At 31.3% G+C, this 21,107-nt stretch overlaps 1 protein-coding gene across 3 annotated transcripts in view; it reads left to right on the top strand.

The window, feature by feature from the left end:
* Hgf (hepatocyte growth factor) overlaps window positions 1-21,107 on the top strand; it is a 91,405-nt gene that overhangs the window by 44,394 nt on the left and 25,904 nt on the right. For all 3 annotated transcript variants that reach the window (XM_048786231.1, XM_015488414.2, XM_015488415.2), the window contains 4 exons: window positions 3,288-3,415; window positions 11,024-11,126; window positions 16,218-16,351; window positions 21,060-21,098. In XM_048786231.1, coding sequence (XP_048642188.1) covers window positions 3,288-3,415; window positions 11,024-11,126; window positions 16,218-16,351; window positions 21,060-21,098 — 404 coding nt within the window. The remainder of the gene's footprint in view (window positions 1-3,287; window positions 3,416-11,023; window positions 11,127-16,217; window positions 16,352-21,059; window positions 21,099-21,107) is intronic.

The raw sequence follows: 21,107 nt of genomic DNA, 5'->3' as shown, positions 1-21,107 counted from the left end.
AGACTCTGAGGGAAAATATGGCAGAATAATTACTTTTTACTAATATCTGTGTCAGCAATCCTCTAACAATATTGTGCCCAAGTATAATCAGTAGTAAAGTGGGAGAGTAGTCTGCTATTCAGAGTTTTGAATCTCTTTAGTCTGAAACTTGACCTCACATGATCATTTAAAAAAGCCTACTAGGTAATACTGATTCAGAATGTTGAAGGACTATGTTTATGCACACATCTCCAGGTTTTTCCAGATCACAGTTTTGCTCTTGAAGTTCTATTTAATAAATCAATTAGTGGTAATGATAACCATGCATGTTTCAAACTAGTGCCTTCTTAAATTTTTTTTTAAGAGAGAGAGAGAATTTTGGTATTTATTTTTTTTAGTTTTCGGCAGACACAACATCTTTGTTTGTATGTGGTGCTGAGGATCGCACCCGGACCGCACGCATGCCAGACGAGCGCGCTACCGCTTGAGCCACATCCTCAGCCCTTAAATTTTATATCAGCTTAAGGGATGGGCATTACATATGTTTTTCTCTTACAAGAGAGGCATACTTGATTTAGGTCAGCACTTCAAATGTTAAAATTTATAGCATAAAGATCTGTGAAAAGTATTTTTAATAGCTTAAATGAAGGTTATCAATTGTTTCTGGACTTGTGAAAAGTGAAGTGAAACAAGAGTTAAGATGAATTAAGCAAAGAAACTGGCCTAGGATATCAGTTATATAGTTGTTAAGTGCATTCTCTATGGTGCATTTGGTTTCACCACTCAGTTTTTGCTGGACAGACACAGCCACATGCCATCTGTTTTTAAATTGTCCACCTTGTTATGAGGAATGTAAAATGATTGCTTTTGGAATTTCTAACACACATGTCACTCATGATGGCTTTGCTGAAATAGCACCTATAAATAACATATATTAACTTTATGTAATTGACTTTTAATAAGATAGCCAAACATTGCAGGATGACGAACTTTGAGAATTAATGGTTCATCCACTGGAGAGAAAAATATTTATGTATGTGTACGTGTTTTTGTGTGTGTGCGTGTGTGTGTGTGTTAACTTATTCAGCAATTTGTTCAGATAGTAAATATCCATGTGCTGCAATTTTTGAATTATTTTATAATAACAAAATTTATAGTTGTCATTATGATTTTATTTCTCTCATTTCCTTCAGAGCAATTCATCTTTTATTTCTGACCCATGTGTTTTACCACTCAGAAATAACTATCAAAGTAAAGAAAGCAAAGGAAATGATAAAAGATTAGCTAAAAGGCACAAAAGGCGGCAGTGTTGGAGCCATTCACACTAGTTAACATTTAATCACTGGCAATACCCAAAGAAGAAGTTGTGTATGTACAAGTACCCAATGAATTTTGTCTTAAGAAAAAAGAATGATTCTAGGAACTGAATTCATAGACTTCCCAATTAAAAACTAATTCTCAAAAAAGTATAACTGTTATGTCTTACTGTAATTTAAATCATTTTTTATTAATTCAGGTATTTGGCTAGAAAAACTAAACATAAACATCAAAAAACAAAGTATGAGATGTGTTATTCTACTGTAAAAATGAAACTCAACATTTTGCTCAGAATAATTTTACTATCTGTGACCTAGCATAAAGGGAAATGCTGACCAGGTGTCTCCATTTCTATTAAACACTGTCTGTCCTAATACTGAAATTCCATACAAATGATAATTTTGAAGATCTATAACTACATTTATAACCATAGCTAAATAATACTGCCTGTAATGAATCTCATAGATTTGAATTCACTTTATTTATTGTAAATAATTCTTTCTGCAAGTGAAATAAAAAATCTTGGGGAAAATATTGGGACAAACCTTTACTTTCATTTTTCTTTAATCTAGGCTAATAAAGTACTTCCAAATATAGATTCTATAAGTGGTCCCAAACTAAGAATTTTTATGTCAATATTAACTTAATTATCTTGCCTTAAATTAAAAATATAAAATAATTTAGCTCAGAAATTCTTTATATAATATTGCAAATTAGAACAAATTTTATGTAAAATTTAATGTGTATATTTCATATGAACATAATTTTTTAAAATATAAGTACACAATGGTTTGAAGAAAATAAAAGGTTTCTTGATCTTAGTTAATAGTTTCTTAAAAAGTCTAAAGATTTGAATATGGATTATCATGTAAACATTTCCTATATAATAGCTTTAACTATTGTCAAACATTATCTTCAACCCTTTAACAACATAGTTTTTGTCAAGACCTACTTTGACAAGATAGAATATTATTTATTGATTTTCTTAGCAAATGGAAGTTCCTTCCTTAGAACCTTTTTAGTTTCTGTTGGTCAATTTGGGTATTAATTAAACTGTAGTACTTTGAATTGGACCTATGAAATACAAATACTAATAGTTTTAATATTGATTTAATTAAAATAATTTCCCAGGAATTGATAAAAGAAAATATATTCTTGTTTAAAAATAGCATATTTCAGGAAAACAAATAATAAATTCTACATTTTATTTAATGTGAAGTTTATATTAAGAGAGAAAGCCACTAAAATCCTTTTTAGTATTGAGAATGTTAGCATGAATTTTTTTACAAGGAACTCTAAATACTGATACAAGATGCACATGTACTATACTGATTACTTGCTGTATTGTTAGTTTTATGAACTGTAACTAGAGATTAATTTTCTCAAAATGTTTATAAATATTTTGGTAATCTCTAAATCAAGAAAGAACTATTTTGTTATTAAACTGTATCTATTCAGCAAATTAAAAACATCAAAGAAATACAGAATTAAAGGAAACAGCTATCAGATTTTTTGTGTGTGAAATGTTATAGTTTGCTCTTCCATTTTAAAGAAGAGTAGTTAATAATTATTAATAACTTTTCTTCAGTAGAGAGAGATACATTTTGTTTCTATATTACATATGCTCCATGGAAATGTAATAAACAAGAGAACAGTGTTTTGAAATGGTACCAGTAAAGAGTACAAACCCTGAGGATCAGTAACAGGAATATAGAGGGGCTGCTCTTCTCTTTCTTGAAGCAGTAATGTTTTTGTGGAACTCCAGGCATGTAGGGGAAAGAACAACTGACATCTGACAGCACTTATTTCAGTAATTCGGGCATTGTCAGTTGTGTATGCTGAATTCAAAATGCCACGATTATCCCAAGTCCATAAACTTAGAATTCTATTTGTAAATATGCATACGTTCTGGGCCTCTAGAAATTTAACAGCATTAAGGTTATTGATGTAAGAACTCAGACAATTTATATTACCATGCTTATTCTTAATAGGGACCTACGAGAAAATTATTGCCGAAATCCAGATGGGGCTGAGTCACCCTGGTGTTTTACCACTGATCCAAACATCCGAGTTGGCTACTGCTCCCAAATTCCAAAATGTGACGTGTCAAGTGGACAAGGTAATAAGTGACAATTTGCAGTGTGGGCATGATTAAATTCAGAGGACATGCCTAAGGGAGAGTACATTTTATAGCAGAAGATCCTGTTCTTTTTGCACTGTTCTTGCTGGTTAGCCAAGAGGATCACCAAGTCTGAAGTTGGATTTATTTTATATATTCATTGACTTACCCTATATTTGCTTATTTATGTGAGTGCTGGACACAATTCTAGACCCTGGAGATGTAGCAGTGAATAAACTAAATTATCTGACCCCAAAGAACTACTTCCTAACAGACAGAAAACATGTGCCTCCCCCCCGCCCCCAGCCCCGCAAAAGAAAAGATGTGGTACTGCTTTCCTAAGTGTCTGGTAAGTGATAGAAGGATCTTCAGCCTAGAGCTAGAAAAGGGAGGTGATTTTTATATTTTAATGGTCAGGAAGATGTCAGGTATTAAGATAACCTTTAAGAAGGGCAGAAGGAAGTGAGGAAGCAGTATATGTCATGTGTAAATATATGTACAGACCATTCTAGGAAAGGAAACCATAATTGCAAATGGCATGAGATGAGGGAGTGCTTGAAAAGTTAAAGGAAATACAATAAGCACATCACTATGGCTGGCACAGAATGAGAAAGAGAGCAGGGAGAGATGAAGTTGTAAAGGCTGTTGTTTTAAAATTCCATTGGTCTTGTAGAACTTGGAAGGATTTGCATTTTTATTCCAAAAGGAAGGGGACTGTGTTGGAGTGCTCTGAAAGGTCATGTGATCCAACTTAAGTTTTATCTGGATCACTCTGTCTATTATAAAATAGCCAGAATCCTTGACACGGGTTAAAACAGGAGAACAAAAGAATTAAGTGTTTCAATAGATGAAAGTGACTTGGTCCTGAGTGTTAGCAGTAGAGATGATGTGTAGTAGTGGGATTTGGGATAAATGACCATTGTAATTGAAAATATAGGTGCTCTGAAGATAACTGTTTCAGGGAACAATTGAAAAGTCATTTTGAAATTGGTTTAAAAAGAAATAATCTGTTAATGATTACTAATGCTGAACATTTGAAATTTGTTGGTATATAAGTTGAAAATCACGATTTTTAAGTGATCATACTCTATTTCACAAAATTTAAAAATGATGCTTATGGTCTTGGTCAGGTCCTAAATCATCCTAAAAGAACCTGAGCGTAACATATACTCCATTTCATGCATATATCTTCTATCCTTTAACTTATCCTCCAATACCATTGTTCTTGACCAATTCTGAAAATAGAGTTGTAGAGACAAGAGGGGATAAGTCCCTTTTCAGTCAATTTCACTATTCTTTGGCAGACTTTAAAGGTCATTTGGAAATAATGTGGAAACCAGTAATTAAAGAACATTTGGTACCAGCTGAGCCTCCTTGTCTCTTTCACATGAGCAATTATCGATAATTTGTGAGTGACTGAAAAAATTAGAATATTTTTATAAGCTTCTGGTGTGTATTAAAATGTTTTTATATACATATATGTCACTTACAAATGGATCAGGTAATAGAATATAGTAATTTTGGATGTTAGGCAGATGTTATTGTTTATCTAGTAAATCTATTCAATAACAGATTAAAATTAGTTTTATGAAATTGAAATAATTTTTCCAGATTTCACACAGGCACAGCTGGTATTGAATCTGACTCTCCTTATAATGTCTTCTTATTATTCTCTGTTTTCTCCCTTTCATTCATTTTTTTAACAGTATACCTGATCAACACAAATGTGTTAGACTCTGTAGGGTATACTCTGTGGAGAACATACACACCTGTGACTTAGGAAACTGTTAGACATTCAGCTGTGAAATTTTAACTGACTGTTATACCATTGTATGGTACACTATCAAGCTAACATTAGCATTATTATCCATCTATCCATCATATATATTTTCTTCTTTCTGTATACAGGAATTGATCCAGCATATACATATATAAAATGATATTGCTCTTATACCTCTCTGAGGAACAGGAAATATAAATTTCACATAGAGTATAATGAGTTGGAAACCTATTTTCAAATTTTACAACATCTGGATTAGAATGTATACAAATTGCCTTTCCAATTGGATATTAGATAACTATTAAAAGAAAACAAAAAATTGAAATTGTAGAATTTTTAAAATGTTGTTAAAACTATACTTGTTACATGTTATATTATATAATACACACTTAAATAAGTAAAAGAAAAATTGTAGGGCCTGGGTTTGTGGCTCAGTGGTAGAGTGTTTGTCTAGCACATGTGAGGCACTGGGTTCTAACCTCAGGACCATATAAAAATAAACAAATAAAATCAAGGCATTGTGTCTATCTACAACTCAAAAATATTTCAAAATAAAAATCATAGCTTTAAGTATTTATATCAATATCATATAATAATGAAATTAAGTGGATTTCTAACTAAAAGAGCTGAGGCAAAAGTAAACTAAGAGAAACAAGAAATAGCGATGGAAAAGGAAATATCACCATAGACACTACTGAAATACAGATAATAATCAGAAACTATTTTGAAAATCTATACTCCAACAAAATAGAGAATCATGATGACATCAATAAATTTCTAGAGATATTTGACCTACCCAACCTGAACCAGGAAGACAAATAAAATTTAAACAGAACAGTTTCAAGCAATGAAATTGAAGACACCATCAAAAGCCTACCAAAAAAAGAGAGGCTCAGGACCAGATGGAGTCTCAGCCAAGTTCTACCAGACCTTCAAAGAAGAACTTACACCAAAACTCCTCAAATTATTCCATGAAATAGAAAATCAGGGAACTCTTCCAAACTTGTTCTATGAAGCTAGTATCAACCTCATACCAAAAACCAGACAAAGAAACATCAATGAAAGAAAAATTAAAACCAAGATGCCTCATGAACATAGATGCAAAAATTCTTAATAAACTCCTGGCAAATCACATACAAAAACATATTTGAAAGATAGTGCACCATGATCAATGTGGGGTTCATTCCAGGGATACAAGGTGGGTCAACATAATAATCAACAGCTTTAAAGACAAGAACCACATGATTAACTCAATAGATGCAGAAAAAGCATTTGACAAAATTCATCATCCATTCATTCTCAAAACACTAGAAAAAAAAGATGGCATAGTATTAGCACTAAAGCAGACATGCAGATCAAAGGTACAGAATAGAAGACAAAGAGAAGAACCCATATAAATATAGTTATCTCATACTACACAAAGGAACCAAAAACATACATTGGAGAAAAGAAATGCTAGGAAAACTGGAAATCCATATGTAATAGATTGAAATTGAAATCCTATATCTAACCCTAAACAAAACTCAACTCAAAGTGGATCAATGACTTTGGCTTTAGACAAGAGACCCTGTGTGTACTAGAATAAAAACTCTCTATCATATTGGCTCAGGAACAGACTTCCTCAACAAGAATCCTAAATCACAAGAAGTAAAATCAAGAATCAATAAATGGGATGGCATCAAACTAAAAAAAGTTCTTCACAGAAAAGGAAACAATCAAGAACATAAACAGAGAGTCTACATAATGGGAGAAAATCTTTACCACCTGTATCTCAGAGCATTAATCTCTAGGATATACAAAGAACTCAAAAATCTTAAAACAAAAAACCGAACAACCCAATCAATAAATGGGCAAAGGAACTGAACATGAATCGCACAGAAAAAGAAAAACAAATGGTCAAAAATACATGAAAAAATGTTCAAGATCTCTAGCAATTCGAGAAATGTAAATTAAAATTACACTCAGATTTCATCTCACTGCAGTCAGAATGGTAATTATCAAGAATACAAGTAACAATAAATGCTGGGGAGGATGTGAGGGAAAACGTTCACTCATACATTGCTGGTGGAACCACTCTGGAAAGCAATATGGAGATTCCATAGAAAACTTAGAATGGAACCACCATTTGACCCAGTTATCCCACTCCTTGGTTTATATCCAAAGGACTTAAAATCAGCATACTATAATGATGCAGCCACATCAATATTTATAGAAGCTCAATTCACAATAGCCAAGCTTTGGAACGAAACTAGGTGCCCTTCAACAGATGAACGGATAAAGAAAATATGGTATATATACAGAATAGAATATTACTCAGCTATGAATAAGAATGAAATTATGGCATTTGCTGGTAAGTGGATGGAGCTGGAGAATATCATGCTAAATGAAATAAGCCAATCCCAAATAAACAAAGGTTGAATGTTCTCTCTGATATGTGGATGCTAACCCATAAAAAGGGAAGGTAGGTAGGGAAAGTATAGATGTTCATTGGATTAGACAAATGGAATTAAGGGAAGGGAGGGAGGATGGGAATAGGAAAAACAGTAGAATGAATATTAGACATAACTTTACTATGCTCATATAAGAATACACAACCAGTGTAACTCCACATCATGTTCCACCACAAGAACGTGATCAAAATTGTAATGGGTTGCACCCCATGTATGTATAATATGTCAAAATACACCCTACTTTCATGTATATCCAAGGAAAAACATAAAATAAGGCATTAACAAAGGTGAGAAAAGGCAAAGGATAAAACAAATAAATAATTTAAAAGGATGATTTTTTTTTAAAATAATTAACAAAATAGACAACCAATAGCTAAGTGACTCAAGAAAGAGAAAGCCATGTGTCAGGCTGCATGCCTGTAATGCCAGCAGTTTGGTAGGCTGAGCAGGAGTATTATGAGTTCAAAGCCAGTCTCAACAACTTAGCAAGGCCCAAAGCAATTCAGTGAGACCCTGTCTCAAAATAAAATAAAATAGGGCTGGGAGTTTAGCTCTCAGCCTTTGGATTCAATCCCTGGAACCAAAAGAGAGAGAGAGAGGGGTGGGGGGGAGAGGGGAAAGGGAGAGAGAAAAACCAAACTATATAAAATAATAATTATTTAAGGATAAATAACAACAAATAAGAAAATTCGAAAGCATAAAGTCTACTTTATACTACTTCATGCAAAATCTTTTTTAAAATGGGTTCTTTTCTAGGAAAAATCAAATGATTTAACCCTGGTACAGAAAAAAAGCATAAGTAAATTCATACCTTTAGAAAAAATAAATTTTAAAAAGAGCTATTGTGTCAGAAATACACCATGACCAGAAATACTCAGATAATCCCAATGCTATACATGCCCCCAAATCATACAAAATGTAATAAAACTTCCAAATTATTTTTATGGTGCAGTGTAATTTTGATATCTAAACATGATAAAGATAACATGGAATAAAAACAATTATAAACCTATCTTATTTGCAGATTTTAATATAAAAATTTTAGGTCAAATTTGAATGAGTAGTCCAGTAAAGGAATTAGGAAAATAATACATAATGATTGAATGGAATTCAAGAATACAAAAGTGGTTCCATATTAGAAATGATTAATTCATCTAGATGAAGAAAAACAATCATATCATAAATGTCAATATTTTCTAAAATTCCAATGATAAAGTTATCCTATTTCTCATACAAGTACACAATTAAGTCAGAATTTTGGGGTTTTATAAGATGTACATATGTGTGTATATGTGTGTGTATGTACAAACGTATATGTATAACCATGAATGTATTTATTTATACCTAGAGACTTCCTTAAAATACATATTCATGTTTTATTATACACATATACAGATATACACACCACATATATACTTCCATATCATATATATATATATATATATATATATATATATATATATATATATATATATATGTATGTATCAGTCATAATGTCACCACTTAATAAGAAATTAGCTTTCCTACCAATATTAAAAAGAAAAGAAGTATTTCTAAAATCTATTACTATTTAACATAGCAAATATAATTTGACATTGTTTCTCTCTTTAACACTGCATTGCAGATGTTATTCTGAGCAATTAGACAAGAAACATATTGATTAGAAAGGACAAAGTAAAATATCTCTGTGAATTATGTTATACTACTATAACTGGTAAATGGAATTCAAACAGTAAAAAATTCACTAAGGTAAAAAGATATATAGTTAACATGTAAATATCACTAGCATTTATATATGAGCTTGCAGATTTAAGGAGAAACTATGCTAGGAACAAAAATAATGAAAATTTAATAATAAGTTTAGAAAAAAATATACAAAATATATGTGATAAAAATTTGAAGTCATTTCTGAAAAAAAGCCATTAAAAGGTTCAACATAAAAAAAAAGGTTCAACATGTGGAAAAATAAACCTTGTTCGTGATATAAGTTCAACATCTTAAATATATAATTCCTACCTCAACTGAAGTATACATTTAATGTAATACTAGTAATTTTTCTGATAATTAAATTAATTTATTCTAGCTTTCTCAACAAACTATTACGTAAGTATAATAAGGAATACCTTGAAAATGAAGATGAATCAGAGAGAATTAACCCTAACATTGAAATAAAATAATACATGGAATAGTGTTATTTTTAAAAATAGAAAAACGTTTTCAGAAGAACTTGATTTTTGTTGTTGTTGTTAAGAATATGGACACTTCCATCAATGTTTTATAGGATACAAATTGCTCAATGAAAAAAAAAATAAAAATAAAACCTCTTGTGACATGGTAAGAGATACAGAAGTTCAGTGGCTTCCACTGGCTAAATGAACATTTCAAGAATCAAAAATTGATAACAGGAATGGATTATTTATAACATTGAATAAAAAGAGAATCCACAAGTCCACATTTATATTACTACTTCCATTAAAATAGTTAAAGTTATATTACTAATCTCTAAAGGAAAGGGGAAGAGAGAATCTTATTTTCAAAAGAATGACAATCTAAAAAATGTAAAGAAATAGAATTAGAAAAAAAATCATTTTTACAAAGAGCAAAGTAGCAACTGATTCACAAATATATGTTCAAATATGCCTCGGCCTTTTTGTGAATATCTGTTTGGTAATAGGATGTCATTCAGTTGCAAAAGCCTCAACAGAGTTTTTGTTGTTTTTAATATGAAGAGAAAGATTTTCCTTTATAACAAAATAATCAAAATGAGCATTGCATCCAGTGATGGACCAAACCAGCATCCTGTGTCACACACAGCCTGTAATGTTCTGAGAAGGACCAACCATCGCCTATGTAATCTTCCTGTCAAATATCATTAACTTGTTTTCACTCTTATAAAAACGAGCAGAAAGATTGAAATTGCAAAACATTTATGGAACAGGTGTCTTGGGTGATTGAGAATGTCATGTCATGAAAAGCAAAAATCAAAACATAAGTGAAGTGATTGGTAAGATTCTCACTACATTATTCTTGCAAATTTTCTATGAAATCTAATTTTTTCAGAAGAAAATTCTGGGAAAAAATATGTCATTCTAGAAATTCTAATTTATTTGGTGTTCTAAAAGGATCACTTAATCTATTTTTTGGCTTATAATTATTTGGAAAATTTGAAATTACAGAAGCACTCATTTGAAGGAAGTAGAAACTGGGCTGAAAATAGAAACATTTTAATCTAAGGTAGTTAAGTCTCTTCAATTTGTGCAGACTTCAGGTTGCATAGTCTTAATATTTTGATTTTCACGATTTTATGTGGTGGTAAAATGTTGTTGTTTTATTCTCCATAATAGTCAATAACTTTCATTTTGTATGTTTTATGTCTAGATTGTTATCGTGGCAATGGAAAAAACTACATGGGCAATTTATCCAAAACAAGATTTGGACTCACGTGTTCAATGTGGGAGAAGAACATGGAAGACTTACATCGGTGTGTAAATTTCTTTCTTTCAGTATACTTCATTCAGTGATAACAGCATATATATATATATATATATATATATATATATATATATTTTTTAATTATATATATANACACACACACACATTATATAAATATATTTTCAGAAATACACAGTATTATTTCTTTTTATTCTTTTATCACAGTAAGTTAATAAAAATATTAGATTGATTTTTCTGTACAACTCATTACATTGTCTCTGCATGAAGCTAACTTTTAAATAGGCAGTTTAATCCTGGATATATTCATTCAGCATTCACTATATTTTATGCCGTATAATTGGTACTATGGGAACACCAACAAAAAGTGAATAAAACATTTGATTCTAAACTTCAAGGAGGATATGGTCACATTTAAAAACCAGCTTAAAAGATAGTGTATAATTAGTAGGCATATTTGGTGTTTCAAATAGTGCAAATCAATAGCAGTTTTTCAAAAATCATGTGATCATTGTCATATACATATTTACCTTAAATAACTACTTAAGTACTAAAAATTTATAGAAACAAAATTTCTTGCTTTAACATATGAAAGTTTGCAATAGTTACAGAAATGTGTATGTAATTTTTAAAGATCTATATATTTGAGAGAATCATATACTTTTTGTGGGCATTATTCACAAAGAGGGTAGTATTCACTCATGCCTAGAAATAGTGCTAATGTTTATTAAATTGTAAAAGAAGTATCTGACACATAGTTGAAACCTAAATCATTTTTTTAGTAAACATCCTAGAATATGTGCACTAGAATAGAAGAAAAAGAAAAAAATTAAGTTAGGGGCATTTGATCAAGTACCCAGAACACTGTTGCTTTATGTGAGCTGTTATGTCATTTGGCTACCATATTACTATACAGAAGATTTTTCTAAATGTGAATAAGAACTCAAAGTATTAGAGAACCTTTAATTCAGTTTTACTTTAATTTTAAAGAATTTTATTCTCTTCCAGAATGTATCGAGTAGTGGGTGACATTATTTTAGTTAATTTACTTCACAAATAAATATCGACAGTTCTAAAGCATTGCAAATATTAATATAATGCAACTCACAAATATGTCACATAAATAACATGTAAATTTCCTGATAGCCACTTTTAAAGAAGCAAAAATCATCAAAAATTAATATTAATGTATTTTATTTTTATATGAAGTTCATTTCAATGTTTCCTACATGAAAATTATTAATGAGATCTTGAGATTCATTTTCATACTATATGTTCAAAATTTGATATATATCTTACACATATAGCACCCCTCTATTTAAGATAGCATATATCAGTTTCTCAGTGATATGTGACTAATAGCTGCTATATTGGACATTGTAGTTCTAGGACTTTAAAGATTATCAGCGTTCTGTCCCCATAGATTTCGTGCTCTAATAGAGGATGCAAGCAAACAGGAACTGTTGGTACCATATTATAAAAAAATATGAATGAGCACATTTTATGCTGTGGGAATTTGGGGGAAATGCTGATCTAGACTGAAAACTGTCAGGAAGCCTTCCGAAGAGAAAGACATTAACTGGAGTATCCATCATGAGTAAGAGTTGGCCAAGGGAAATGCAATAGGAAGAACTCATCACACAGCAAGTATAGTTTGTGCAAAGTCCCAAAGGTGAAAGCATTTGAAAACAGGAAATAATGTTGGTAAGGCTGAGAGTGTAATTTGGTCAATGTCCACAGAGAAAGAATTTTCCAGCAGCAATACCATATGAAGAAACATGAGTAAGATGAGTTAAGAAGTTTGATCTTTATCCTAAACATTAAAAGAATTCATTAAAGATGTTTAAGCAAAATTAACATGATTTAAATTAAATGCTGATTTTGACACTACTAATTTTATTGATTCATTATAATTATACATAAAAATGGGATTTATTCTGATACATTTGCACATGTGCAGAACATAATTTGGTTGATTTCTTTTCCTATTACCACCACTTAAGCATGATGTTCTCCAGTTCCATTCATTTTTCAGTAAATGGCATAATTTTATTCTTTAAGACTGCAAAAAACTACATTGTCCTTTATGATTGAAAAAACACACACATTTTTCTTTATCTATTCATCTGTTGATGAACACCTAGACTGGTTTCATGCCTGGGCTATTGCGAATTGTACTGCTATAAACATGTATCACTATAGTATGCCTGCTTTAGTGCTTTTGAATAAATACTAAGCAATAGTATAGCTGGGTCATATGGTCATTCCATTCCTAGTTTTTTGAAAAATCTTCATATTCATTTCCATAGTAATTATACTAATTTGCAGTCTCATCAACAATGTATAAAGAGCTCTCTGCATCCTCATCAACATTTATTATTATTATATTCTTGATTATTGACATTCTAACTGAGGAGAGATGAAATGTCAGTGTAGTTTTGATTTGCACTCCCTGATTGTTAAAGATGTTGAACATTTTGGACATTTGTAGTTCTTCTGTTTAGCAATATCTGTTTAGTTCATCTTTCTATTTATTGATTGTATTATTATTATTTTTCCTAGTGATGTCTTTTGAGTTCTTTATGTATTCTGGATATAAATCTTCTGTCCAAAGAATAGCTAGCAAAGAGTTTCTCCCATTCTATGACATTTCACTTCATACTCTGGTCTGCTTCCTTTGCTGTATAGAAGCTTTTAAATTGGATGCTATCCCATTTGTTTATACTTGATTGATTTCCTGAGCTTTAGGAGTCTTATTGAGGATGTCAATGCCTGTGCATATATGTTTGGAGTGTTGACCCTATGTTTTCTTCAGCAGTAGCAGAGCTTCTGATCTAATTCTGACGTCTTTGATCTACTTTGATTTGACTTTTATGCAGGGTGAGAGATAGGAATCTAGTTTCATTCTTTTACAGATGGATATCCACTTTGTTTAAAAGTCTATCTTTTCTCCAATGTATGTTTTTGGCACTTTTGTAAGGATCAAATGATTGCATCTGTGTGGATTTGTCTTGTACCTTGTATTCTATTCTGTTTTTCTATGTGTCTGATTTTATGCCAGCACCCAGCTGTTTTTGTTACAATAGCTCTGTAGTATAATTTAAAATTAGGTATTGTGATGCCTCCAACATTGCTCTTTTTACTAAGAATTGCTAAGATTATTCTGGGTCTTTTTATTTTTCATATTTTTTCTCTAATTCCGTGAAGCATGTTATTGGTATTTTGATAGGGATTGTATTGGATCTTTAGACTGCTTTTGATAATATGTCCATTTTAACAAGATACATTCTGCCTGTCATATAATCTTTCTTCATTGCTCTATAAATTTCATTATAAATGTTTTACCTCCTTGGTTAGATTTATTCATAGATATATATTTTAGTTTTAAAGCATTTTTAGTAATGGTAATGGCCAGTGGTGGGTAGATTAGATCTAACTCTTATGGATTTTTTTTTTTTGTACCAGAGATTGAACACAGGGGTGCTTAACCACTACTTAGTCACATCTCCAGCCCTTTTTAGGTTTTATTTTGAGACAGGGTCTCACCAAGTTCCTTAGGGCCTCACTTGGTTGCTAAAGCTGGCTCTGAACTTGGGATCCTCCTGCCTCAACCTCCTGAGCTGCTGGGATTTCAGGCACGTAACACCACATCAGATTTTGTATGAACTTTTGAAAGATAATAGTTTCTGGCTCTTCCCAACACTGTCTTCAGTGATTTTATATTGGAAGGTTGAATTTTTCATGGTGGAAGTATTTATGCCACAGAAATCAACAAGGCCTATAAATAAGGTCTCTCCCTTCCCAGTATACACATATCTTAGGGGACTACTTGTTAAATGTTTATGGCATGCTGCTAGAAATATGTGATATATTAATTTTGGGACCTTAATGTTAATAACTATTAAATCACTGAGTTTAGGCTTAATATTTGAAGTAGTTAAAAGTTATTTGAAAACAGTTTGTAGGAAATTTATGAATGATCAAGCTTTATGGTACCATTTTTGTTTTAAGAATAAATTATGCAAGGAGTAGGTAGAGCATGGTGATTTTGAGCATTGACTCTGGAAAGAGCCATAAGTTTAAATCCTAGCTCTGTTATTTACTATCCATGTGACCTTAGAATAATTACTTGTCCTCTCTGCTTGTCAATTTCCTCAAATGAAATAGATATAGTCTTAAATCACATTTTGCAAGATTGGTCTAAGTTTATATCTGTAAATAACTTATAGCATAATGTGGCACACAGGAAAGCCTATATGTATTTGCTACAGCTATTGGCCAAAAAATGAAACTGGTTCTGGAAAAATAGTCCAAGTTTCCATATTAAAGCTCTTTCTAATTTAATTTCAAATCCCACATTAATTATATTCAAGAATAGTAGTCATTAATAACACAAAACAAATTCAGTTATAATTTTCATGACTTGGTCAGAGATGGCCAGGTAGGATTTGACCTCATTAGTGTTACTGAAGTGAATGTAAATACATACTAATATATATGGACATGGTCTTAGAAAATAACACAGAATTTTTTATTTTCTTTTGTAATAAATTTTCACATATTAATTTCAAAGGTTCATATGTTAATTGCCTGTTAGAAAATCATATTTTATAACCATATGGCCAGTAAAATTTTATAATTCAAACATTTCATTGGCACTTTATTAATTTTTATTATAATTCCCTGTTCTTTGGGGTTGTGATATTGCTAATGGTAATTCATATACAATTGAAACATGAAAAACTTTCAGAATAGCTTATACTTCCTAGGTATTTGATACTTTTGATCTTTGGATCTGTTTGCTTTTAGATGATATTTTTCTATTTCTATACATGGAGGTATTTGTTACTTTGACACTATGATTATTAGATAGAAGTGAAATCACAAAACCCCTCATCATTTTATACAGGCAAATAATGGAGCACTTCACCACATTCTTAAGTTAGAATGTATGCTTACTAACTGTAAGAACAACAATGAAGTAAATCTCCAACAAAACAACTAAAATTCACACCAAGTAGAAGCTTATTTTATGTACAATCAGTGATATACTAGGATGATATATCTTGTATCTTTTGGATGGAATAAGCCTGTACTGATGTTCAGCTTTTTGTTTACCCAGTCACATCTTCTGGGAGCCAGATGCTAGTAAGCTGAATAAGAATTATTGCCGGAATCCTGATGATGATGCCCATGGACCCTGGTGTTACACGGGGAATCCTCTCATCCCTTGGGATTATTGCCCTATTTCCCGTTGTAAGTACATTTATTGTTCTTTTCTCAATTGAAATACTTTAAACGTACTGCACACCCACTAATTTCCCAATCAGAGATGTAAATAATATAGGACTCAAGAGGGGAGCTTATCAGAGAGCAACAGAGAAGCACACATAGACACACACACCACACAGATGCTCTCTCTCTCTCTCTCTCTCACACACACACACACACACACACACACACTTCTTCTATTCAAGAAGAAATTTGCTAAAATGTAAAATTTTTCTTTTTTTGAGAAAAATCCCCACTTGGAATCCAGAAGCAGTAAATGGTTATGAGTCTAACATGGCAGTATGGAAAGACCCATCCAGTCAGAGATGCCACAGTACCAGTTTAGTCTCTGAATATAGCAGAGCTCTCAGGAAATCCCTAGCCCAGTAAAAGTCCCAAGAGCAGACCTGAGGTAGTACTTCCATCTCTTAATCAGTTTTTTAATCCAAAATTGAAAAGTATAGAACTTTCTACCCACTTCTCTTAGTCCAACATGGTTTTGTTAAAAGGGTATTAGTGCATGAAATAAAAGGTAGATGTAAAATATTTAATACATGTTTGATCTACTTCATATAAAATTTGAAGTCATATATTTCACATATATAGCTCTTATATAACACCAAGAAAAAGATGTGAGAGAAAATAATGCAGAAAATGAATCTTTAAGAATAAATATAGTTAATGAACAAATGAAAAGATGTTAAAACTAGTAAGGGAAAAACAAAATTTAAAGAGCATGGGAAATGATTTCTGCTTATCAGATTGTCAAATAATAAAATGATTGTTAACATTAGTGGAAGCTTGGGTAGTCACACTTTCTCAATACTATGCTACTTTGAGAATATTGAAAATCCTGTATGGAAGTAATTTGGAAGGTTGTATTAAAAGTAATAATAGAGATGTGAACCAGGAATTTTCTACTTTTGCACTGCTAACATCTGGGTTAGGGTAATTCTTTATCCTAGGAGTCTCTTTTGTGCACTATAGGAAGTTCAATAGTGCCCTAGCTTTTGCCCATTGGATGCCAGTAGCAACATTCTCCCCTCCCCCTACCCCACTACCCATCATAACAATAAAAATATCTCTAGACATTGCCAATGTTCCCGCCCCTCCAGGGGGCAGGCAAAATTACCCATTGAACTACACCGATTTATTAACATGTATTCTTCATAATAATAAATAATGAAACACCTTATATATTTGCAAATAAATGGTATTTCCTGTTATATTTTATTTCATCAACTAAAACCAGAATCCTTCAAATTATAGTGTTTTCCTAATGTTCTGCTTCTGTTCCCATATGAAAGGTTTGCATAGATATTCAAAATATTCTTCTGGGGAAGATGTCTTCCAAGTTCTAACACTAAAACAGAAAAACAAATGAAAAAACAAGTCTACCTCTCCAGAGAATACCATATAAAAACATTTTTGTATGATTAAAGGATTATTATTGTTATTAATATTATTATTATTATTAGGGTCCTAGGGATCAAATCCAATGCCTATCAGCATGATAGGCAAATACTCTATTTCTGAGCAACATCCCAGCTCAGCTAAATTCTAGTTTTACCTTACTGTACCTTTTGTGATGTCTCCATGACTAGGAACAATGGAGTCACACAGACTATAGAGTGATTGAGGAAGAATGAAAAAAATGATCCACCTTCTAAAACAGGTTATATTGCTGTCCTAAGTGAATTTCTAATTATAAAAATCACAGCACATATCTATTGTCAGGTGTAAAAGGCTCTGGTAGGATCTCAGAGCCCTGGGACTAGTTTATAAACTTAACTAAGGGAAACAGCATTCTAATAATTTTGAAGGTTCAAAAAACTTTTTAAACAGCATTTTCAAAATAAAAGGCACTAATGTGCTGTTGAAAGACTTCAGGGTGTTGTATTTGATTAAATGCTATTGCAGATAACTCATTTTTATTTCAAAGTGTACTGAACATTAATTTCAATAAATATTTTTGCACTGTCATTGATTCAAGTAACATTTATAGCTAGGATTTATTTACATTTTTCTCTCTGGTGAAAGGCTAATGAAATTTATCTTTAGAAGATTTGAGTTCTTATTATTTATTTAACTTCAGAGACTGTATTAATCATTTTCACACTGTACATTTCTCTCACAAAACATGTAAAGGTTTTTAGTCATTTTATTAAAAAATACTTATAAAATATTACAAAATAATGTTTAACATATTTTTAAGCTTATCAAATGTGCAAAAATAAAATGTAGAAATGCTTTATGTTTGTTTACACACACACACACACACACACATACACTTTAGAATGTCTTAGCAAAATCTTAAGCATTTGTGGCAGAGAATGTAGTGGTTATGAGTTTCAATTCAGATTACCTGAGTAAGAGTCCCAGTCTTGGGCAAATTACTTAGCCTACTTATGACTCATTCTGTATTTGTAAAAATGTGCAATAAATGCACCTATCTTATTGGGCTATTGCATATAACATCTATTGCATAGTAAGGACTTAAAAACTTAATTTCTGTTTTTATTTGTTCATTTGTTCATAATTTAAAATGAACTACTATTGTATACAAAGCCCTATAAAATATGTTATGCATACAAAAACATATACACACAGTTTCTTAATCTCAAATTCTTTATAGCATAGAGAAGAAACAGTCATATAAACAATTGCAAAGCCATATAATCACGTAGTAAATATATATTGATATATAAAATAAGAATGAACTTCGTTGTCTGCTGGAGAAATATGTAATCTTCATTAAGTTTTGAATGAGAATTAAAAGTTTGAAAATATACTGAAAGAAAGCTTTATGTTTTCCATAAGTGTGTAAATTTAGTTCTGAGGCATAAAGATTCATACACACACACACACATACACACACACACACCTGCTTTTCCATAGGTAAAACTCTTATCATACATATGTTTTTTAATCAAATTTTAGTTGAACTGATAAAAATAAGATTTATATCACATGTGTTTTTTTTTGCATGAGTAATGTGGTAGAGACAAGGGGGGAAAGTAAATAAGGTGGAGTGAGGATAATATTTGGAAGTGAAATGAAGAAGGCCTGGAGATCAGCATCACAAAGTTTTGTCCCATGTGTATGCCAGAAGAACCTGTGGTGCTCCTTAAAACCTCAGAAGCCCAGAATCTCCAGAAATCTGGTTTTAAATGGCATTTCTTTTTATTCTAAAGTGTGAGAAATATTGGATTATTAATAATTTTATTATTATTAGTTTTATTCGTTATTATTATTATTATCGAACTATTAATTGTTAAACACCAAATTTGCAATATCTACAAAAGTTTAAAATTTTAAATATTTTAGGAAGATACAATCATGAACTGATCAATTTCTGACATAATAGCCTCAATCCTTAAAAATAGAAGACTTCATAGGCAGTGAAGGATAGAATGAATAGTTTAATCTTTTTCATTATTATAACGAATAAATATCTAGTTATTTAAAAATTTCAACCAATTGTCTTGAGTGAAAAAGCCAACATACTTGATGCTCTAATATACTCTGCCTCAATCCTACTTTGTACTGTGACCTGAAACCCTGACCTCAGCTGACTCTACCACAACATTTCCCCAGGATAAGGAAAAGGAAAGGAAAGGAAAGAAATTTATGTTTGCCTTTACCTTTATTCATTTAAAATGCTTAGATTTGAAAAAAATGAACATAAATAAAAACTGTTCAGCATGAATTAATTCCCGTGAGCATCCTAATACATAATAATCAATTTCCATCTCTTCCTCCATTATTGTTTTGTTGCAGGTTTATTTGAGTCCAGGGCATTTACATGAATTAAGAACCAGCTGGATGTAGAGGGTGCCTGACTGAACTCTGAGCCATCAATTCTGAACAGTTAGACATTAAGCTTTAGGAAATGTCTTGTGTTTCATTCATTATTCACAAGTGTTTCCAAAATTCTAGCATCTTCTAAGCTTTTCCTTTTGCAGCAATTAAAACCCAGTGGAGAGATCATGAAGAAGAAAATTATGAAGATTTAGGTAGAATTAATAATGTATAGTGTCCATTATTTTTCTTTCTTTCCATACTTTTTAAAAAATAACATCTGGGAAAAACAATCTTTGGAATATGCTAACAACAAAACAGTTTTTACTCCTCTTTCTAAGAATGACATTGATTTCTTCTAGAATTTTTTTTTGCAGAGACTTCTGAAATATGGATAACATGTATAGTTTTAATTATTCTCAACCTTCAACTTTTTGAGGAAAAAAATTAAATAGCTTAAAATTACAGTAAAAACTAAATGTCCTATCTATCTGAAAGGCTCAAGAACAGTAAAGAGAAGTAATCCTATTAATGAAAGTCCATTGTGTACAACATTGAGCATCTTAGTAGAATGAGACAGCAGCTCTTTGAAGTTAGCAGTATAATTCAGTTTGCCAAAGGTCATCCAACTACACACCTGATGGTATCTGCAATCATAAAATAAGACTTTTCTCATATTAGTGAGTGTCAGTAGTCACGTGCACACAAAATTGTCTAGTAAAAGTGATACAAAATTGCTCAATAAAATAATGTTACATTTTATCTTTTAATAAAATGCCAAGGATTTTGATAAATTCCCCAGTTCATCAAAACTGATTTTAATATATAGCTTTGGTTTTACATACAGAAATATGTATGAATCATATATGTTTCTAAATATTTATATCTACAGGTGAAGGGGATACCACACCTACAATAGTCAATTTAGACCGTAAGTATT

This window comes from Marmota marmota, unplaced genomic scaffold (assembly GCF_001458135.2).
Source record: "Marmota marmota marmota unplaced genomic scaffold, marMar, whole genome shotgun sequence".
Lineage (NCBI taxonomy): Eukaryota > Metazoa > Chordata > Mammalia > Rodentia > Sciuridae > Marmota > Marmota marmota.
The sequence above is the reverse complement of the archived record's forward strand: the minus strand, read 5'-3'. Positions and strand labels throughout refer to the sequence as shown.